This window comes from Panthera onca, chromosome D3 (assembly GCF_046562875.1).
Source record: "Panthera onca isolate mPanOnc1 chromosome D3, mPanOnc1 haplotype 2, whole genome shotgun sequence".
Classification (NCBI taxonomy): Eukaryota; Metazoa; Chordata; class Mammalia; order Carnivora; family Felidae; genus Panthera; species Panthera onca.
This window is the reverse complement of record NC_138350.1, coordinates 19013323-19037569: the sequence shown is the minus strand read 5'-3', so window position 1 is coordinate 19037569 and position 24247 is coordinate 19013323. Positions and strand designations below refer to the sequence as shown.

Genomic DNA, 24247 nt, shown 5'->3' with positions numbered 1-24247 from the left:
TATTTATCTAGTTTAGTTTTATGATCTTCAAGTTATCAGAATTTGTCCTCAGAATTCCTTCCACAAATCTCACTTAAGATGAAGCACATTTGCAGGAAGCTTGTATAAACGAATCTGAGTAAAAAGATGTCTGTAATGATAAAACACTTAAAAATGGCCATGTGTTAGATCTGACTTGAGTTTATTATGATACGATTAACAAGGAAATTTTCTTATTTTTGTGACACACAGCACTTCAAGGTAATAACATAGCAGGATAGAAGAGTTCTAGGAATTTCATGCAGTTTTTAAAACATTTATTATTTTTAAAATTTTAAGTTTATTTATGTAGAGAAAGAGAGAGAGAGAGAAAGAGTGTGTGTGTGTGTGTGTGTGTGTGTGTGTGTGCGTGTGCAAGCAGGGGAGGCACAGAGAGAGAGGGAGAGAGAGAATCTGAAGCAGACTCTGCACTGTCAGTACAGAGCCTGATTCAGGGCTCAAACTCACAGACCATGAGATCATGACCTGAGCCAAAATCAAGAGTAGTTCACTTAACTGACTGAGCCACCAGACACTCCAAAACATTTATTTTAATAAAATATCCAAAAATCTAAATAATATAAGAGGTTTTAGTATCACTTATATGGCAATCCTTCCCATGTAATTTAACATACCAAGAAAGTCTAATTACTATAATTTTTCATAAAATCTTTGAAGTATTCCAGGGACCTTCTTCATTTTAGAATTCGATTTTGGGAAGTATGTCAAAAAATATCAAAAGGTTTGAACATTAGATTAAATAGGATCACAAATCGTTATGAAACAATATTTAACTATCCACTTAAGCAAAGTGACAAAAAAAAAATCCAAAGGCAAATACAGAAGGTTAAATAATTGTGAACAAAATTTAGCACTTTTTTTTTTAAATTTTTTTAAGTTTATTTATTTTTGAGACAGAGAGAGACAGAGCATGAACGGGGGAGGGTCAGAGAGAGAGGGAGACACAGAATCGGAAGCAGGCTCCAGGCTCTGAGCCATCAGCCCAGAGCCCAATGCAGGGCTCGAACTCACGGACGGCGAGATCGCGACCTGAGCTGAAGTCGGACGCTTAACCGACTGAGCCACCCAGGTGCCCCAAAAATTTAGCACTTTTAATAATGAGATTCAGTTTTTGGTTTTTATTTTTTTCTTCTGCACATAAATTCAAAGGTAAAGAAAAACTTCTATTTATAATTTCTTATTAAGAGCAGACTAATAGTTCAAGAGAGCTTCTTTACTCACTTAAAATTGATCCTAATCTTAGCCAGTATTGACTATATAAAATGTCTTTCCACAGATTCCTTTCCCATAAACCTTTTAAAGACTTTCTTTCCTGCATTCACATTTTGTCCTTTGTTTTCCTTTTTGAATAACTAATCTTACCTTAGGTTAAAACCACCTCCCCCCCCTCAACAAAAATGTATGTTTATTTCTCTCTCTTTCTTTTTTTTTCCAAAAACACGTGTCTTTCTCTCCTCACATAGAGTTATTCCCCTTGTTATTTCCAGTAGTCTTAATTACATTTAGTAGAATTCTTAATTCTTAGAAACTTTAATTTCTAGTGAAAACTAAGTACTAATTGATGAGGGACCATAAGGCAAGCTGAGGGCCAAGCACAGGCTAACAGTGCCACCCCCCCACCCCCACCCCCGCCCCATGGAATATGTGTGATATTCCTCAGGCATTCCTGGCTGCCTAAGAACAAAGAAAAGACAATCTTATCAATGTTATATCATCCTCATCAAGATGTAAGGGGGGTTAAGTGCTTGCCATGGTGATGTGCAGAACAAAGGCAAATGAAAAATCAAATTCCCTTACTGCCTACAGCCCATTGACAAGTCCTTGAAACAGGAAGCATGACCTTCCGCTAGCAGCAGCAGCTGCCTGGATGATGACACTTTGCTAGGGGCAAAAGGGAATCTTGGCTTAACATTATTCTGATCCCCCAGAATCCTGTGAGTCTCCTTAAACACATAAAAATTCCTTTGCAAACCTCCTTTATCTTAAACCCCCGAGTATATGTTGGCAATTATACCCCAAGCATATGGCACCCAATATACATCTGAAGGATCTCATGACTGAGGTTTTACTAAGCATTAATAAATGACATTTTCCTAAAAACAGCCCCTCAAGCTCCTGGAAACCTTGTTTCCAAAATTCCTGAGAGACTTAGGCTGTTCCTAACCCCCTCCCAACCTGAAGGTATATAATCAGTCACTTTTCACAATCCCAGTGCAGCTCTTTCTGCCCACATCCTGTCCCCATGCTTTAATAAAACCACCTTTTTGCACTAAAGACGTCTTCAAGAGTTCTTTCTTGGCCATTGGCTCCAAACTCCCACCATCACCCCAAAACCCCATCAGTAACAAATTGTAAACTATTACATCAGAATTCTTTAGATTGGCACATTTATGATCATATTTTATAATTTCTACAAACATGTGCCTTTAATACTCAATCTATTAATAAAACATACTTGTTCCTGACAGACCTAGATTTACCCCTAGTTTCTCTGTAACAAGACAAAAGTAGATAAACTATGGTCAGTATTTAATGTTTCATTATTTTATCTTATTTGAAAATTATCTTCATTGAAAATCAATGAAATTTGCATTTCAAGGAATGGCTCCTAGATCCTAGAAAAGGGTAAACAATTTACATCACAAAAGCACAGAGAGAGTATGTGAGTTTTCTCTAAGGAGGAGATTTGGAGCAACTCTGCTATCAGAGTTCTGGTCAAAAGAGCCTTTTTAGAGGTTTATATATATTTTTTAAAGACTTGTTTCTTTCTTTCTTACTTTCTTTCTTTCATTCATTCTTTCTCTAGTATCACAAGATTGTGGGTTGTGTTTATATTTGAAAGATATGATAAAATTTATAATTTCAAGGGATAGAGAAAAATGCAAATTTTTACAAGTTTCAGAATAATTGCTGCTTAAAATTTATCTTATTTTTCTTAACTACAAAAACATTTAGTTTCAATAACCTGATCTTAGAGGGCACCTGTTGGGATGAGCACTGGGTGTTGTATGGAAACCAATTTGACAATAAATTTCATATTAAAAAAAATAATAACCTGATCTTAAATAATATCCACAAATGTTTTGAGAGGAATAGGCAAAGTTTGGGGATTGGTTAGGATGGGTGGGTTCTGCTTGTTTCTAGAGTTGCATTTCTGGTTTTGTAGAGATTTGTAAGACAAGGACAGTTGTTTCTAGCTCCCCCCAAAAAAATGGATTCTAGCCTGAATATCAAGGGACTGCCCCACCCACTTTTAACTAAATTTGCTTTTTCATAGGAGGGAGACATTTACTAAAAGGAGCATCAAAAGATTTATGCTTTTGAGGGGTGCCTGGGTGGCTCAGTCGGGTTAAGGTCTGATGTCGGCTCAGGTCATGATCTCGAGGTTTGTGAGTTTGAGCCCCGCGTCGGGCTCTGTGCTGACAGCTCAGAGCCTGGAACCTGCTTCAGATTCTGTGTCTCCCTCTCCCTCTGCCCCTCCCCTGCTCATGCTCTGTCTTTGTCTCTCAATAATAAATAAAAATGTTTTAAAAAATTTTTTTAAAGATTTATGCTTTTGAAAAGTCTGCATAAAGTACATTAACAAAAACTTTTTTTCTGACTATACACTTTAACCTTGGCTTGTATTAGTCCCTTTAGCCATTCACAGATCATTTGGAGGAGAGCCTAGGATAAGTTTTGGTCCTCTGTTTTCTCTGTGAAGGGGTAGTTGTAAATAGTCAAATAAGCATTTTAGCTACTCTCTAAATTTGGATGATCTTGTAAAAGTAGAGGTAAAAAGACTTTATAACTAAAAATATCAGCTGTTTTCCAGGGGGAAAAAAGGCTTTTTGTGGTGGAGGGTCTAGGATGCACCACCAAAGGACATATAGCAATGCCTGAGGCTGGAAGAGCCTGGTTACAGAACCCTGGAAGGGAGGAGCAAAGGGAGCCTTCTTCCCAGTCTCTGGTGCTTTTGTTAAATTATTTCCTGGCTTTCAGCATTTACAAGGCAATTTGTATACTTTGAACCTAGAGATTAGTCCTGAGTGCTCCCTGTAAATCTTGTAGGGAAAAGTGATTGAAACGGGAAGATGAGACTGGGTCTTAGGAAGGGGGATTTACATTACATGTGAACATTTACTTTGTTCTTAAGTTTAATTTCTGGTTTTTGTTTTCTTGTTTTTATTATTATTATAATTATTATTATTATTATTATTATTATTATTATTTTCTTGCCAAGGAAGTCCGTAAGGTTAATGTTTTACTAATAAGAGAATTGAGAGTTCTCTATAAAGAAAATTTTTCTTTTAAATGTAGCCAAATTAAAGATCCATTGTCTGGCCATTTTAGGCAGAGAAATTGAAGGGACCTCATCAGAGAAAAAGCTGGGTTTTTTTTTTTCCTTTGCTTCTTTTTAGGCTTCTATTCTTTCCAGAACCACTCTACACATGCCTTGTACTGCAAATAGCATATATCCTCCTTGTCAGGGACAAGGGGTTAATGGTTTCTCTAGACTAGGTAACTTCTAAGGAAGGTCCAGTTGAGAATAACCAGAGGGAGCTATCATATGCACATTCCAGACTACCTAACTAGTTCCTGGATGAGAGGACATGTGCACCAGACCACCAACCCCAATAAAAAAAAAAACCAGACCCCCAAACGAACATAAGACTTCCTCTTTTCCTTTCTGAGTCTCTCAAACACTCACTCCATCTGTTATCTGCTCTCTTTATATCGTCAATAAACTCTGCTTTCACCTCCTTTGGCCCACGTTTGATTTCCATCCTCTCAAAGCCAAGGATCCTCTTGGCTGGCTGGTCTGAGGGGCATCCTCTGGGTCTTCGGATCTGCCCTGACAACATCACATTGATAAGTAGGATCTATTAACAGCAATTCAAACCAACAAACCTTGTAATGGCTTAACCAAAGACAAAAGAGGCATCCAGAGAGAGGATAGCTGATGCAGCCCCAGGATCCAAAAGTTTACTCAAGTTAATCTAAGAAAGCAAAGGCCTTCATTGTAATGGCAGTAAGGATGATGTAGTGATTATGCTATGTCCAATCTCCCAAAAAATCTTGATATGCCTCCAGTCACAGACCCACTAATCCATGACACCAGGCAGGTGATACAGGAATGGAAATTTCCAGTACTAACAAGCAATGAGTGTTGAGATGACAAAGGTTTCTATGAGCTGCAAGGTCTTACGGCAAACTCCCCTGAGAGCCGGCATGGCAGAGAGACAGAGACAGATAGACAGAGAGACAGAGAGAGATGGGAGGGGGTATCCCCAGTCTGTTTGACTGGCCACCAAGGTGCACCCCAGTAAGAGCAACCTCTGGATGATGGACACCAGAAGGAATGTTCTCATTGGTCACAAACCAACCCTTTAAGGACATAGAACAAAAAGAAAGAAGAATCATCATCCTATTTTTCTTCTGGCTAAGCCTTGGTCTCTTCGAGCCATTCCAATACTTAGGAGGGATATGCCCTGTGGACTGTTTGGTGCTTTACGGTGTACCTCATTGCACAGAAGTTTCTTGAGGTTGGTAGATGACCTAGTGTCAATCTAACCTGTTCCTGGAACAATTTACACTAACACAGGAGACTTCTTGAGACGGCAAGCACTAAAACAGCTTTTAAGTGTTGACCTGTGCCACTACTTTTGTAGCTTTGGCTTCCATGGTGTCCTCTTAACAACAGCCTGTAACCCACAGCAGAGTTTGTCCAAACAAATGTCAGTCTGATGAAAACATGGAACTCACCAGTCTGTGGGCCAGCTCCAACAGAAGCCTTTTAGGGCCTATGCCTGCCTTCTACCATATGTAATTCCTTTTTAAATGTTTTTTTAATGTTTTTTTATTTATTTTTGAGACAGAGAGAGACAGAGTATGAGCAGGGGAGGGGCAGAGAGAGGGAGACACAGAATCCGAAGCAGGCTCCTGGCTCCGAGCTGTCAGCACAGAGCTCGATGCAGGGCTCGAACTCACGAACCACAAGATCATGACCTGAGCCGAAGTCAGGCACTCAACCGACTGAGCCACCCAGGTGCCCCTAAATTTTTAGACTGATAACTTATTCTGACCGTGTTCATGTTTTCAAAGGCAAACTTGCTTGCACAGAGATAAAAATTCCTCAGAAGATATGTTAGAAGCCCAAAGATGTTGATTCCAGTTCTGGTTCTAGTGGCAGCTCACAGACGCTTCTGGTCTAAGTGTTTCAATATGGGTTTCAGGTTACAAAACCAACATGCAGAACTGAATGGTAGTCTATAAAGAAGCAATAAACCATCAACACTTAAAAATAAAAATAATGCCATTTATAATGACGTAATTTTGAAATTCTTAAGGATATATTTAGAAAAATTGGAAGACATACATGGAAAACTATAAAACACTGTAAGAGAAATGAAAGAAAACTTGAATACATGACTACATATTCCTTGCTTATGGAACAAAATGCAGGATTTGGCTAAGGTAATGAATTTAAATTTTTCAGCTAATACCTGGTGCCAACAGCTTCCTGGCACAAAACAAACAAATGGAATATCCCTCCATTCTTAAGAAAATATTAGAAAATAGAATTCAGTTATATATACTATAATAAGAAGTATATGTCATGACCAAATAGAGTTTATTTCAGGGATGCAAGTCCTGTTTTATATTCAAAAACCAATCAATGCAATCTCCTGTATTAACAGACTAAAGGAGAAAAATCTCATGATCTTATCAATCAATATGGAAAAAGCATATGACACAATTCAAAACCTATTCATAATAATAGATGAGAATGACTAAATGAATACGATAAATATTCGCAGAGAATGAAAACTAGAGGAGCACACCCTCAGCTTAATAAAGAAAACTATAAAATTCCAATAGCTAAACACATGAAGATGAATCACTAAAAGATTTTCTCTTCGGGTAGAGACCAAGGCAATCATGTCCAGTCTCAACACTGCTGTTCAACTGAGGACTGGATGTGCCTGACAGAACCATAAGGCAAGAAAAATAATGAGAGACATACAGACTAACAAGAGACATTGTCCCTATTTTCAGGGACGAGAATGGTCTACAAGAGAAAACACAAAGAAAGCTACAAATATTTATATAAATATAAATTTGAGGAAAAATAAGTAATTTCAGGAAGGTCATATTACAAGATCAACATAGAAAGATCATTTAGATGTACATACTTGCAATAAACATGTGAAAACTGAATTAAAATACCACTAAAACCACTCAACAATGAAATCTTCTGGTGCATATTTAACAAAACACATACAGGCCATGGATGCTGAAATCTGGACAATCCTGGTACGTGTAATCAAAGTAATCAAAGTGGATCTAAAACAATGGAGAGACATATTCTGTTCATGGATTAGAAGACTCAGTATAGTATAGATGTCAATTCTTCCTGAATTGTATAAAAGTTAAATTCAGCCCCTATCACAACAAGACAGAGTGGCATGGATGGAAGGATAGACACATTGGTCAATGTAACAGAACAGAAAACCCAGAAACAGACCCATGAAACTATGGGTAAGTATTTTTTTTTTTTAAGGTTTATTTATTTTTGAGAGAGAGAGTGTGTGTGCACAAGTTGGGGAAAAGCAGAGAGAGAACGAGACACAGAATCTGAAAGCAGGCTCCAGGCTCTGAACTGTCAGCACAGAGCCCGATGCAGGGCTTAGACCCATGAGCCGTGAGATCATGACCTGAGCTGAAGTTGGAGGCTCAACCAACTGATCCACCCAGGCACCTCTTGATAAGTACTTTTGACAAAGTTGCAACAAAAGTCTTTCAGGGGAGGAAAGATGGCCTTCTGGAGAGACAGCCACAGAACTATTGGATATCCACAGGGAGAAATGAATTTCACCTAAAATTCTCACCTTATAAAAAAATTCACTAAATGCATCATAGACATAATGTATAACATAAAGCTATAAATGTTTAGAAGAACACATGGGAGAAAATCTTCAGGATCTAAGGTTTGTATAAACATGTTTAGACAAGACACCAACAGCACAACCTATACAATTAAAAAATGATAAATTGTACATCATCAAAGATAAATCCATTGCTTTTCCTTTACTTTGTAAATTAGTAAGATGATGAAATTCACTGAAGAACTCAATTCATGAGAGAGTAGTTGGAATCCATCGTTTTAATGCAAAGGAGTTTTAAAATACTCAAAACATGCATATTCTAAATCACATACCAAGGGAGGGATATGACAGATGTAGTTCATCTTCTCTGGGTGCCAGCAACTTAAGTTTTAATTTAGGTAAATGTTTGCATCTCCCACAAGCCAGTACCCCCGAGAGTGAAACATGCTACAGGGGTAAGCATAGTGGCAGCACTATGGGCCACACCTTCAATGGATCAGACCACTGATGTGTGAACACACAGGCACTTGGTGAGCTGCAGAAATCAGCAGGACTCAGAGCTTTGGGCCATGGCCAGATGAGTACCCCAGGACCAGCAGGAGGTGCTGTGGGACTGACCTGTGGTCCCTACACAGCTACTAAGTGAGGAACATACACTCAAAGGAGCCTGGTGGGGGCTGGGCCCTGTGCTCCCTGATGGGGACTCAGCAGCTGTGTCCTCTCTGGCCTGGCTTGTGCCCTGAGAAGGGATCTGTATGTTGTGTCAGCAGGTGCTTCCTCCCTGGGCTCTCCCCAGGGGTGAAGCCAACCTCCATCCTGCTCAGTGTGTGGTGTGAGCTGAGCTCCAGCACCAGGACTCAGGGAGAATTGGACAGTCAGTGGATAGACCCCATTTGCATGGACTGCCCCTCCTGTGCAGGGGGTGGAGGAGAAAAGAAGGCCTGGGGCAGCCCATTCCACTGTGATACCAGGGCCTGTGTCACCATGGCTTGGACTCCTGTCCTCCTCGTGCTCCTCTCCCACTGCACAGGTAGGGACAGGCCTCAGGGACACAGGGAAGTCCTCCAGCTGGTGTCTGACCCTGTGGCTCAGATCCTGAAAAACTCTACCCTGGTCTCTACCCTATCACCCATGAGTGTCTGTGTTTGCAGGTTCCCTGTCCCAGCCTGTGCTGACCCAGCCGCCCTCCCTGTCTGCATCTCCGGGAACAACAGCCAGACTCACCTGCACCCTGAGCAGTGGATTCATTGTTGGCAGCTATAGCATGCTATGGTACCAGCAGAAGTCAAGGAACCCTCCCTAGTATCTCCTGTACTATTACTCAGAACATATAGATACCAGGGCTCTGGGGTCCCCAGTCACTTCTCTGGATCCAAAGATGCCTCAGCCAATGCTGGGGTTCTGCTCATCTCTGGGCTCCAGCTTTAGGACGAGGGTAATTGTTACTGTCAGATCTGACACAGCAGTGCTGCTCATAGGGACACACACATGGGAAAGTGGGGCAGATATCTCAGCCTGCTCAGGACCCCGGACACTGACTGACTCTCTTGCAATTTAAAATAACTTGAATACACACTGACCGTACTTGGAAGTAGCTTGTGGGTCACAATGTCCTTCCTAACAGTTTCCTATGCATCCTATGTGACCTCTGGAGAAACAAAAACCAAGACAACAAAAAACCCACGATGACACAGAAACTTTGCCTAGTGATCCAAGTTGTAAAAATCAGAGCCTTTTGAGCTGGCTTTTTTTTTCTCTTTATGACAGCTAACAATTTTTTTAGGTTTCTTGTTGGTCAGGGCCTGAGGACCATCCCAGGAGGTAGACAGTCCTCCACAGTATGGACTCTGTTCCTGCAGGGTTCAGAGCAGAGACCCTCCCTTCTCTTTCAGGCTCCTGTGCTCAGGGCTGGCTGAGGCTGTGTCCCGAGACAAGGCACTAGGATGTGAGATGCTATGTGAGGACACAGGCCAAAGAAGAATTTTAGGCATCGAGCTGTCTTGGAACCTTTGCTGGGTACCTGAGCTTTCAGTTGTGATGTTGGGGTGGGCATTTAGGCAAAATTCCCAAATTCAGGAAAACAAAGAAAGATTGAAAACCTTACACATTGGAGGATTTCAGTATGTCAGGATGAATAAATGCCATGTGGTTAGTTGGAGTGGACCCTGGAACAAAGAATGACATTAGTGGCAAAAAATAAAAATAAAGATAAAAATAACAGAGACTTGTGAGATCTGGATAAAGTCTGCAGTTTCATTAATATCATTGGACCACTGTTCACTTTTTGTTTTACTAAATATGCCATGGTTATGCACGATGTTTTCATTAGAATAATCTGGGTGAAGGGTATTGAGAGATCTCTGAATCTTTGCATTTTTTCCGTAAATATAAAATTATTACAGAATAAAAGTTTCAACACACAAACACATGGGGAATAAAAAAGAATTAAAATATATCCTAGTTAGAACTCCGGTTCTCCTCCATCCATGATTTTACCAGGTCCTGGGGGAGCTCACTTTAACCCCATCCCTCGGCAGGGAGACTGAATGTGGTGCTACAAGGCAGAACTGGTCAGCACTCCTGTACCCCTGCTGGTGACCATGGTGCCAGTGAGGAGCTTATTGTGGACTCCCACCTGACATTAACACACTAATAAGGGGATGGGAAGCAGGGGAGCTGGCCCTGCAGTTGACCACTCCCCCTCCCTGGTGCCAGTGAGGGTATGGGGCCCAGTGAGCTGCTAAGCATTGATCCTAGGCAGCAAAGCAGCTCCATTCAGACCTGTGTGACCCTCCCTGGGGTCAGCAGGGAGCTTGTCCCACTCCCGACCTGATGAGAACTGGGAGGTGACAATCAATGCCCCACTTTTTCCAGGACAAAGTCAGCAGCACAGCAGTGGGGGTGAGCACTCCACATCCTCTGAGGCCACTGGGAAACTGACATAGAACCCCTGAGATCCTGTTGCACCTCAATGAGAGGACCGAATGATTGAAGGAAGATAATTAGGGACCCAACATCCCATGATATAATATCCCAAATATCCAGGATCTAGTAAAAAATATCACCTGTCGGGGCGCCTGGGTGGCTCGGTCGGTTAAGCGTCTGACTTCGGCTCAGGTCATGATCTCACAGTCCGTGAGTTCGAGCCCCGCATCGGGCTCTGTGCTGACAGCTCAGAGCCTGGAGCCTGTTTCAGATTCTGTGTCTCCCTCTCTCTCTGCTCCTCCCCTGTTCATGCTCTGTCTCTCTCTGTCTCAAAAATAAATAAACGTTAAAAAAAAAAAAAAAATATATCACCTGTCATGTCAAGAACCAGGAAGACCAAACCTTGAATGAGAAAGGAGAATCTACTGTCACCAACACTGAAACGACTCACATGCTGAAGTTATGGGACAGATGTTTTTAGGCAACAATCATAATATTCATTTGATGAGCAGCTACAAATACTCTTGGAACAAAGGGAAAAGACAGAAATACAGACTTGAAATAGATGTCATCAAAACAAATGGAATTTATAGAACTGAAAAATACAACAGATGAAACTGAAAAGGAAGATTCTCTGGAGAGACTCAAGAGTGGGTGACATTTATTTATTATTCACTTGCTTCTTGAAAGCAAGAACAGGTTCCCTCTACAGGATTCTCACCGCCATGAACAGACTCTTAAGGATGCCACCAGGGGGCTCTGTGTGCCTGCTCAAAGCTGCCAAGGCCTGAAAGTAACTGAAATGGTTCCAACTGAACGGGCCCTGCACCCATGCCCACTGGCCTGAGTTAGAGGTGACAGCAGCTGCTTCCTCCAAAGGGTCAAATTCAGAGCTCTTAACCACCCCAGACATCCTCTTTGTAGGAAATCTACGAGTAGGGCTGAGGACCCAGTACCAAATGGAGTTCATATTTGCATAATGTAATAACGTAACACCAAACGTACCCTTGACTCCTGAGCTGTGGAGGAGATAAAAGAGACAACCCAGAGACTAGCACCAGCTGTAAGGCCAGGGACCTTTGGAAAGTCCACTCCATGACCTGGACTCCTCTCTTCCTCTTCCCCCTCCTCACCCACTACCCAGGTTCATGGAGATTTCAGAGGTCAGACTTTGGAGGGATCCCTCTGCCTTTATTCTTCATTCCTAACATGTGTCTGTTTTCATTTCAGGGACCAGTTCTCAGGCTGTGGTGACTCGGGAGCCCTCACTGACTGGTCCCCAGGAGGGACAGTCACTCTCACCTGTGGCTCCAGCACTGGAGCAGTTATCGATGCTCACTATCAATACTGTTCTATCAGAAGCTTGGACAAGCCCCCGGGACACTGGTTTTCAACACAAATAGCAAACACTCCTGGACCTCCGCATGGTTCTTAGGCTCCCTCCTTGGGGGCAAAGCTTCCCTGACCCTCACAGGGGCCCAGCCCTAGAACGAGGCTGAGTACCACTGCGGGCTACACTATAGCGGTGCTTGGCACAGTGGGAGACCCAGATGAGGAAAGAAGACACAAACTTTTGTTTAACAGAGCGTGGGTACAAACAAAACCATGTGATGTTGGCATCCCATGACTAGACACCTGAGTTCTCAGGTTAGCCTAAATGTTGACCATCCATAGACAGTGATGCAGAGTCTGAATTGCTTCCCATTCCTGTTTGAGTCCTAAAGTGGAGCAAATATATGAATGTCTTGGGAGGAACTGGTCCACAAAAAGCAGATTTCAATTATTTTGTATTAGACAAAGAACGGTACGTGCCTGGATCAGAACTAAAAACTGAGGTCAAACACATTTCCTCCCAAAAAAAAGGAACATCTCTAATATTCCTTGTCATCTAAGGACAAACAGAGGAAACCCTCATTTTGTATATTTCTAAAGTTTATTGGGGCACCTGGCTGACCCAGTTGGCAGAGCATGTGACTCTTAATCTCAGGGTTGTGAGTTCGAGCCCCACACTGGGTGCAGAGATTATGTAAATAAATAAATAAACTTAAAAAAATTATTTTTAAATAAATAAAGTTTATTTTATTCGGTTGCATTTTAATGCAATGCAAGGATATTGTATATTTTTTAATATTAAAAATTAAAAACAATTTTTGGAAAGAATTCTTTTTCCATAATACTCTGGGTTAAATTGTATCCTCCCAAAGAACGTATATTGAAGTCGTTAGCCCTTAGGACCTACAAATATGACCTTATTTGAAAATAGGGTTGTCATAGATGTCATTAGTTAAGATGAGACAATACTGGGGGAAGGTGGCCTCCTAGTCCAGTATGTCTGGTGTGCTTGTAATAAGACAGCCAGAGGAAGCCAAGGACGGCACTGCGGGAAGCTGGAGGCAGAGTTTGCAGTTTGCATTTGCAACCATGGAATTCCAAAAATTGTCCTCAAACCACTAGCAGTCATGGGAAGGCATGGAAGGGTTCCCCTGCAGGTTTCGGAGGGAACATGGCCCCGCCCTATGGATCTGGGGCTTTTGGCCTCCAGATCTGTGAGACAATAACTTCTTGTTGAAGCCACCATGCTTGTGGTACTTTGTTATGGCACCCCTAGGAACCTAATACATCAAACAGTATATTTCTGAATTTGAACAATTTCTCCCTAACTGGTTTTTAATTATTACTCAATTGTGATCATAGCTTCACTTATATTTCATATTTTTGGTCATGTTTCAAGCACTGCTATTGTCATTAAAGGCTAAAATAAGTAATTTATCCCGAGTTTAGAAGTAAATATACAATTACTGCTTAATATTTAAAAGTTACATTCATAATAAAGATAGTCATTAGGTATTTCCAATTGTTCACCAGTTGTAAAGATTGTGAAGTTGTAAAATTGTGAATATTATCCTGTTCATATTAAAACACATGTGGATGTAGTGAGAGAAAGGGAGATGCTTATTATTTTCAATGGGAAGCCCTAAGTACATTATTCTGGACATAAAATTCACAAAATGATAAAGTTCATTTCCTGAAGAAGTTGGTTGGAAACAGAATAGATTGAAACACGAGAAGTGATCAGTAACCAAAAACAAAGTATATCCTTCCGCATATGTTAGATCAGATAGTCTCTAACTTTAATATACAAGTGAATCATCTGGAATCTTATAAAATTTGGATTCTGATTCCCTACGTCCAGAGTGAGGCCTGAGATTCTGCATTTTTAAGTCTGTGAGAATGGCATAAGAGGGAAGTAATTTGCGGAGAAGAACCAAAGAGAAATCCCTAACAGAACTAAAGTTTTTTGATTGAAGAAGAACCCCATGGTCCACATATCCCAGATAAAGATGCCTCCTGTTCAGACAAAAGCCCCCCTGCCCCTCCCGTCTCTCTCTCTCTTCCAATAAGTCATTTTTAGGACTTTCCCTCCTTAATTGATGCTTTCAGGTTCTGGTTCTGACCTAGTTTGGTACCTGACCATCCAGAATATCCAGGAAGATGATACTGACTCCAACTGTGGAGCAAACCATGGTAGTGGGAGCAGTTTTGTATATCCACAGTGTGACAGGTATGGGTAGTGAGACAAAACCTCACACCTGATCCACCCTGGACCCATGTCCCTCCCCTTGGCTTGACTCACCATTCACCTCCTAACCCTGCTTTGAGAATTTTCACCGAGATATTTTGGTAATGAGCACCTGTCTTTGGAAATCCTGTCTCTGCATACCCTACCTGGTCTTGGTCCACAGCAAATGTTGCCATGCATTGCAAAATATTTTCTCAGGCACTTCTCAAATCATGAGAGTTAATATGTGGACAGGTATGGTTGTTGCCACTCACCTGTTCCCTCATGGGTTTTTAGTTTGCAGGGTGTTGAAGCCTTTCACAGGTGGGCTCATAGTACAAACAGCATCGTCAGCTCCTCTGTTCCCATTGGCCTCATAGCTCAGTCATGTAGTTCTTGGTTGGCCCAGGTTCATAGTAGGATTCCATTACTAAATTGTTCTCTCTGATAGCAACAGGAATCATATGATCCCTAAACATTAAAGGGCAGAGAAACCTCTTATTATTTGAAGATGATGGATTAAATTATGGCAAAGAGCAGCAGTCCAAGAATGTAGTATGCATGGCTACTGGGGGACAGCATTCCAAAGGACAGGGCAGATAGGAGCCACCAAGGATACTGTCAATCTATACAACCGAAAGATAAAGAATGGATGTACAAGGGACTAGGTGCAACCACCCCAAAGAAAATAATAAATTTTATTGCTCAGTAGCCATTTTTCAGGACTTAAAGCTTGTAACTGAAATTTAGGCTGGGACTCTGTGAGGCAGTCACCACTTGACGAACAGATATGGTAATAATTTCCTCACTGCTGCCCTAAAGTGACCTTTGTTTATTTAATATTAATATTAATATTCTGAGTATTGTTGAACACATGATTCAAGTGACATTCATACTCAGGAATCAAGATTATCACCATGCCCTACATTACAGTGGGGAGAACTGCATATCCCATCTAGTAGAGGTATAGCTTACAGCAGATCTATTGGGTCCATAGAATCACCCAATGAACACATTCCCATAATTGTCAGCAAAATCTCCATGCTTGTTTATTGGCCTAGTAAAATAGGCCAAGAAGTATGAGTATTAGTAGTTTAGAAGACCAAGGGAAAGCCTTAGAACCATGCTTTGCTCCATTTTCTTCAAGATGGAAATTTACAAAATAATATTATTGTGGGAAAATAGAAGAGATAAAGTGTTACTATTAATGATGCAGTGGTGTTTTGTCCCCATCATGCTGACATTTAATTCATCAATCTGGCTTCTAAACAAAAACAACAAACAACAACCACCAAAACATATGGATTCTGCCAGATGAAGGTGGATTATTATAAACTCAGTCAAGTTGTATCCCAGTTGAAGCTGCCTGATGTGGTATATCTTCTAGAGCACATTACTTAACATGACTTCAGTTAAATGGTATAGAGTCATAAAACTGGTGAATGCATACTTTTCCATACCTATCAGTTGTCATATGGAGTATCAGGTGCTGTTCACACTCATATAGAGTGGACAGTTGTACACTTAAAGTGTTGCTCCAAGACTATTTTTATTCTTCTTCTTACCCAACATATCCCCCAAGAAAACTGGACCATCTGCATGTTCTACAGAACTCACAATGATGCATTATATTGCTGACATTGATTTATTTGAACAAGATGAGTAGAAGGTGGGAAGTACATCAAAGTCCTTGGTAAAAACACCATGGCTCCTGAGGAGGGGAAACACACCCTGTAAAGAACCAGGGGCCCATCACACCAGTGAGTCCAGCAGTCCACTAGGGATTCCCCAGTCTTTAACATTTTTGGATACCTTATTTATTACCTATTTATTGTTATAGATAATACCTACTTTATTATTAATTACCTATTTATTATTATTATATCTCATAATTTTCATTCTCGAAAAGGAATCACAACACTTTACTAGGTCTATTCTGGTCCTGGAAGCACATATTCTACGATTGGAAAAACTGCTGTGACCCATTTTCAGGTGACCAAGAAAGAGACTAGGTTTGAAAAATCAGAGACAGAGTGGGGGGAAGGAGGGAAAAAAAAAAGTTACAGAGAGGGCTGGGAGGCAGACATGAGAGAGGAGGGCTAGCTGTAGGTCCTTCAGGCCCAGGGTTCCACTGACATGCAAAAGCTCAGTAGCTGTGACCTGGCCACACTGTTGCTGAGAACTCCTGGGAGGGGAGCTCATTTACATGAGATCCCTGCCCCCACAGGTGATAGCAGTTATCATGGGAGCAAGCTGACTCTGCTGAGCTGTGTTGAGAAGCTCAACACTGGGGCATCTACACCATGGCCTGGGCTCTTCTCCTGTTCACACTTCTGTCTCACTGCACAGGTCAGGGGGACTTTCTGGACTGGGGGTGGGAGAGGCCACACTGCACCTTCATGCCCCTGTCCTTTCTCCAGATCTTTGGTCTCTCACTTATTTTCAGGGGCCACTTCCCAAGAAGTAGTGACTCAGGAAACTTCACTCTCAACAACTCCTGGAGGAACAGTCACACTCACCTGTGGCTCCAGTACTGGGGCCGTCACCACCAGTAATTATGCCACCTGGGTCCAACAGAAGCCCTACCAGAGATTCCAGGGTCTGATAGGTGAGACCAGCTACCGGAACCCAGGGGTCCCTGCCCGATTCTCTGGCTCCCTGGTTGGACAGAAGGCCATCCTCACCATCACGGGGGCACAGTCAGAGGATGAAGCTGAGTATTACTGTGTTCTGTGGTTCAGCAACCATTACCACAGAGACAGAGGCAGATGGGGAAGTGAGACACAAACTCCTGGGCTCACCCTCTGCTCCCAATGTCACCCATCTTCGGTTCACAGATGATGCACCTGGCTAGTGTGGGCCCAGAGAGTTTGGTCTCCATGGTCACAGAGGAAGCAGTCAAATACATTGTTGTAAGTTTCAAAATGTTTCATTTTTAATCCACTATTTTTTTTATATAATAGTGTACTCATAAAAGCCAGTACAAAGATATATATCATCAATTGCCTGGTTATTGACAGAAGTAGCAAAATAAAAACTTACACACACACACACACACACACTCTCTCTCTCTCTCTCTCTCTCTCTCTCTCTCCCCCCATACCAAGTTCTGATACAGGCCAGCCAGCATTTAATTACCAAAAGAAAAGTTTCATACTATACAGCTGTGACTCCATGTGTAATGATAAACTTAACAGGAAAATATATAAGGTGACACTTAAGGGAAACAAGGAAGTAATCACACCTCCCTCTTACTGACTTGAAGGAAAGTCTAAAATAAAATAAAATGAAAACAATCCAAAACAATAGGGCCAATTCCAAAATATAGTAACAAATGCAAAAATTTAATGTAAGTATGAGATGACTTATACTCTAGGGAATGCAGTTTCTTTCCCTGCCTCTTAATCCAATTTACAAAACTGATCTCTGTCTTGGAGGTAGGAAAGAAGTTTAGAAAAGAAAAGCAGGGGCTCCTGGGTGGCTTAGTTGGTTAAGCGTCCAACTTTGGCTCAGGTCATGATCTCATGGCTTGTGAGTTCAAGGCCCACGTTGAGATCTGTGCTGACAGCTCTGAGCCTGGACCCTGCTTCAGATTCTGTGTCTTCCTCTCTCTCTGCCCTTCCCCCCCCTCTCTCTCTCTCTCTCTCTCTCTTTCTATCAAAAATAAATTTTAAAAAAAATTAAAAAAAGAAAGAAAAGAAAAGCAGCCCACCACTGGCCACTCTGCCCTCTGTGCATGTTCCCTACAGAGACTCCAAAGTTCTCCGTGGTGTTTACTGAAGAGCTCTAATGGGTAGGCAGGACAATGGGAAGGTTGGGGACTGGATTGACACAGAGCAAGAATCTGCAGGGAAGGTATGTTAGAGAGGCAAGCATCATTTCTCTCTAAATCAAGTCTACTTCCCCCATGATTGATCTTTATTTCTTTCCCCAAAAATATCTTCAAAAAGAGCTGCAAGGTAAGGTTTAAAATTATGAAAGAATAAGATATCAAGGAGTTTTGGATAGGTGAATAATTGCAGAATGGATATATCAAAATATTTTACACAATGGAAGCAGATAAGCAGACCCTCATTGCAAATTGATATGACAAAATGGAAATTTTTAAATCTCTGTGCCTGTCAAGGAGGATCTGCATGAGTTATGAGCCAGTATTCACTACAGCATCCCAGAAGAACACAGGGTTGAGGTTCCCAAGGGCTGAGTATAAATCATAAAGAAACAAGGCCCCTGGTCAAGAGTTTTAATAAGGATCAGTTGGACCTTTAGGTCCCTTGCCTAAATTAATATATTCTATTGATTGTGCCTCACACACCACACTGGGTAGGCCCAGGTATGTTAGCACAGGTAACTCAGATCCCCCTTCAAAGAATTGCTTTTTGCCCCTGCTATTGTGAGGCCTCAATGTTCAGCTTCAAGCTGTCAGCTGTTTAAGGGTTAACTTCATCTGCAGAGTGACATGCTGATCCCCAAGAGTCCCACATTCAATGAGGGTATAAATGCCAGGTAAGTTGACATTGCAGCAGAGATACCAACCTCAAGACACAGCCTTTCTCCTGGGGAGCCATATTTGAGAATGCATATTCACCCTAAAGCATAATTAATTTATGGTGTTTTGCCCTGAATTGAAAAATCATATGGTTCCTGGTACTAAAGGGTACAAGTAGAAGTCCCTCTCTTCATCACAACTGGTGATCCACTTGGGGAGTATGTGTGTTAATTCCCTAAAACTCTGAGCTGTATGGGTGTGGAGGTCATGATTCTTACACATAAATGCATACATGAGAAGACACAGCAAGAGTTGCAATAAACTTTAAGTTCAGCTCTGGGTCACTTGACACCCTCTGTGACAATAGAACAACAGGCAAAGAAAGAAGCCACCAAATGGGAAAGAAAAATTGAGGCTGATCATCAGGGTACAGTAGAGAAAATTTTGTGGCTCTCATGAATGGTATCTATCAACATGTCTTCTTGGTCTAATTTGGGCGATAAGTAGATAGATCCAACAATATAGCCTGAGAAAGACATGGTGATTGGGTTCACACTCGGGAATAAGAGTCTGGGTAACCCTACCAGGGAAGTCACCTGGACTAGCCAAAGTTGAGGCAAATATGAGTGGTGGAGACAGAGGACAATTAACATTGGTTATATTCTTGAGACCACCTTCAGCAGTAGGAACTGCATTTCATCCCACTGAATGACCTCTTTCAAGTTTCCATCTGGAAAAGAGACCAAAACACATCCAGGAGGAATTGTTCCCAAGACTCACTGTATGAAGCCTGGGGATCTGAGCATGGATATGAGGTGGACCTATAATGGATGTAGTGATGCCCTGTCATAACTCCCCATTCTAGGACTAAACCATGCCTTCTCCAGCAACTGAGTGTAACCAGCCAACAGGTCTCCACTGAATCATGCTATGAGACTAAGCCTTGGGCAGGGGATCACCCAAGGCCATTAACTCTTCTAGCTGCAGCTTGTATTCAAAGACTGATGGATGCATAGTTACCAGGCCCTACCCCTCTCATCGCACTTCAGGATCCTGGGGAGACTTCTCAACTCTAGAGCCCATCATAGTAGTGTCTATTTTGTTGCAACTGCATCACAACCTTTGCCTCTGACCAATCATGCCTTCTTCACTCCTCCACATCTGCTTATCCTGGGAGAGTTCCCCATAATCTTTGTGGAAAATCTTGTCATCTGAAAGTCAAGAAACTACAGGTATTTCAGAAAATTTGGACCAGAGAATGGCTTCTCCACATACTCTCCAACTGAGGGGAGGTGGAGATCAGAGTCCTAATGGATAGGGAAAATGGCATGAGCTATCCATTCCCCCATGAGTAGTAAATACTCAGCTTATTTATGGGAGGGTCACAAATGCCTATGAAACATACCTACACCTAATAAAGGATAGAGGAATAACTTATTTTACTGTACTTGGCTTTATTACACTTCACAAATATATTGCATTTTTACAATTTGAAGTTTTGTGGCAACCTTACATTGAGCAAGTTTATTGGCACCATTTTTCCAACATTTGCTCACTTTATGTCTCTGTGTCACATTTTGTTTGTTAATTTCAAACTTGTTAATTATTATTTTATTTGTTATGATGATCTGTGATTACTATTGTAACTGTGCTGGTGCACGACGAACCCTGCCCATATAAGATGGCAAACTTAATTGAAAAACGTATATGTTCTGGCTGCTGCACCAGCCAGCCATTCCCCCATCTCTCTCACTCCCCTTGGGTCTCCCTATTTCCTGATTCACAACAATACTAAAATTAGGCCACTTAACAACTCTACAATGGCCTCATCATGTTCAAGTGAAAGAATTGCACATCTCTCACTTTAAATCAAAAACTAGGAATGATTAAACATAATGAGGAAGACATGTCAAAAGTCAAGATAGACTGAAAACTAGGTTTCTTGTGCCAAACAGTTGGCCAAGTTGTGAATGGGGGAAAAAAAGTTCTGAAGGAAATTGAAAGTTCTACTCCAGTGAATACACAAATGACAAGAAAGCAAAACAGCCTTATCATCATCTGGAGAAAGTGTGAGTGGTCTGGATAGAAGATTGAACCAGCCACAACATTCCTTTAAGCTACAGCCTAATCCAGAGGAAGACCCTAACTCTCTTCAATTCTGTGAAAGCTGAGAGAGGTGAGAAAGCCGCAGAAGAAAAAGTCTGAAGCTAGCGGAGGTCGGTTCATGAGGTTTAAGGAAAGAAGCCATCTCCATAGCATAAAAGTGCAAGAAAAACTATCAAGTGCTAATATATAAGCTGCTAATATATAAGTAATATATATAGTATACTTATAATATACTTATAGTGTATAAGTATAGTATACGTATAATATACTTAGAAGTATGTAAGTATACTTAGAGTATACTTATAATATATAAGTAATATATAAGCTAATATATAAGCTGCTAATATATAAGATCACTAATACATAAGTGATCCAGAAGATCTAGCCAAGACAATTCATGAAGGTGACTACACTAAACAGTGATTGTCAATGTAGATGAAACAGCCTTCTATGGGAAGAAAATGATGTCCAGTATTTTCATAGTTCGAGAGAAGTGAGTGCCTGGCCTCAAAGTTTCAAAGGACAGGCTGACTGTCTCATTAGGGCTAATGCAGTTGTTGACTTAAATTGGAGCCAATGCTCATTAACCATGCCAAAAATCCTATGGCCCTTAAGAATTATGCTAAATCTATTCTACCTGTGCTCTACAAATGGAACATCAAGTGGATGGCAGCACATTTGTTTACAACATGGTTTACTGAATATTTTAAACCCACTGTTGAGATCTACTGCTCAGAAAAACAGATTCCTTTCAAAATATTACTGCTCATTGGGCGCCTGGGTGGCGCAGTCGGTTAAGCGTCCGACTTCAGCCAGGTCACGATCTCGCGGTCCGTGAGTTCGAGCCCCGCGTCAGGCTCTGGGCTGATGGCTCGGAGCCTGGAGCCTGTTTCCGATTCTGTGTCTCCCTCTCTCTCTGCCCCTCCCCCGTTCATGCTCTGTCTCTCTCTGTCCCAAAAATAAAATAAAAAACGTTGAAAAAAAAAAAAAAATTCAAAATATTACTGCTCATTGACAATGTGCCTGGTCACCCAAGAGTTCTGATAGAGATGTACAATGAGATTTATGTTGTTTCATGCCTGCTAGCACAACATTCATTTTGCAACCCATGGATCAAGGAGTAATTTGACTTTCAAGTCGCATCATTGAAGAAATGTTAAAGACATCAAATAGATACTAGTGATTCCTCTGATGGATCTGGATGAAGTAAATGAACAGCTTTCTGGAAGGGATTCACCATTCTAGATGCTGTTGAAAACATTCATGACTCTTGGGAAGAGGTCAGAAGAGCAACATGAACAGGAGTTTAGAAGGAGTAGATCCCAACATTCACACATGACATTGAGGGGTTCAAGACTTCAGTGGAGGAAGTAACTGCAGATGTGGTACATATAGTAACAGAACTAGAATTACAAGTGCAGCCTGAAGATGTGACTGAATTGTTACAATCTCATGATAGAACTTCAACGGATGAGGAGTTGTTTCTTATGGATGAGCAAAGAAATTGAGGCTTTTGAGGTGGAACTTACTCGGGTTTGAGATGGAACCTGGTGAAGATTTGTGCAGTGTGTTGAAATGACACCAAAGGATTGAGAATGTTACACAAGCTTACTTACAAAGCAGCAGCAGGTTTTGAAGGATTGGCTCCAACTGTGAAAGAAATTCCACTGAAGGTAAAATGCTATCAAAACAGCATCACATGCTATAGAGAAATCGTTCTTGAAAAAAGTCACTCAACACAGAAAACTTCATTATTGTCTTATTTTAAGAAATTGCCATACCCCAACCTTTAGCAACCACCTCCCTGATTGGTCAGCAATCATTAACATTGAAGCAAGACCCTCCACCAGCAAAAAGATGATGACTTGCTGAAAGCTCACATGATGGCTAGCACTTTTTAGCAATAACATATTTTTTAATTAAGGCATGCATGTTGTTTTTTAGACATAATGCTATTGCACGCTTAATTCACTACAGTGTCATGTAAACATAACTTTTATATGTACTGGGAAACCAAAAAATTCACTTGACTCACTTTACTGAGATATTCGCTTTACAGCTGTGGTCTGGAAATGAACTGGCAATATCTCTGAGATACACCTATATTAGATTTGGCAATGATTTCTTAGATATGACACCAAAAATAAAGGCAAAAAAGGAAAAAGAAAACAGATAAATTGGACTTTATCAAAATTAAAATGTATGTGCACCAAAGGACACTAACAACAGAGTGAACAAGCAATTTACAGAATAGGAAGATATTTGTGTATCTTATATCTGATCAGAGATCAATATCCAGGCTATATAAAGAACAACAAAATAAAAATGATTACAGCATGGGCAATGGACTTGAATGACATTTCTCCAAAGAAAATATACAAGTGTCCAAGAAACATTTGACAAGTTGCTCTATGCCATTAGAGCATAATGGTATAAATCATTAACCATAAACCATGAAGGAAATGTAAATGAAAATCACAATAATCTACCACTTCACATCCATTATCATGGTATTGCCAAAGAATAGAAACTAACAAGTGTTAAGAAGGATATGCAGAAACTGGAACCCTTGTATATTGCCGGTGGGAACATAAAATTGTGCAGCCACTGTGGAAGAGAGTATGGCGGTTCCTCAAAAAGAATTAAACCAAAAATTACTGTATGATCCAGAAATTTCACCTGAGTACATACCCAAAATAATATTAAGCAGGGTCTTATATTTGTACACCCATATTCATAAAAGCACTATTCACAGCAACTAAAAGGTGGAAGCAATCCAAGTGTCCATTGAAAGATGGATGGATAAACAAAATATGGTATATATATATGCAATGGAGTATTTTTCTGCCTTAAGAAGGCAGGAAATTCTGGGGGCCCCTGGGTGGCTCAGTTGGTTGAGCGTTCGACTTCAACTCAGGTCATGATCTCACAGTTTGTGGGATCAAGCCCCTCATCAGGCTCTGTGCTGACAGCTGGGAGCCTGGAGCCTGCTTCGGATTCTGTGTCTCCCTCTCTCCCTGCCCCTCCCCCACTCATGCTCTGTCTCTCTCTTTCAAAAATAAGTAAAAATGTTAAAAAAATTTTTTTAAAAATGCAGGAAATTCTGATGCATGCTACAATGTGGATGAGCATTGAAAACACTATGCTAAGTGAAATAAGCCAGTTACAGAAGGATAAACACCATATCATTCTACATACATGAGATCTCTAGAGTAGTTAAATTCGTCAACACATAAAGTAGAGTGCTGGTTCCTAGGTACT

At 41.0% G+C, this 24247-nt stretch overlaps 1 protein-coding gene and 2 gene segments (V, D, J or C); all 3 read left to right on the top strand.

Moving 5' to 3' along the window:
- LOC144613894 (immunoglobulin lambda-1 light chain-like) overlaps positions 1 to 24247 on the top strand; it is a 429142-nt gene that overhangs the window by 60307 nt on the left and 344588 nt on the right.
- Positions 1 to 24247, top strand: part of LOC132675490 (immunoglobulin lambda-1 light chain-like) — a 500428-nt gene that overhangs the window by 140132 nt on the left and 336049 nt on the right. The window lies entirely within an intron of this gene.
- Positions 16633 to 24247, top strand: part of LOC132675035 (Ig lambda-1 chain V regions MOPC 104E/RPC20/J558/S104-like) — a 333884-nt gene continuing 326269 nt past the window's right edge. Inside the window, 2 exon segments of the V gene segment in view lie at positions 16633 to 16740; positions 16838 to 17140. Coding sequence covers positions 16695 to 16740; positions 16838 to 17140 — 349 coding nt within the window.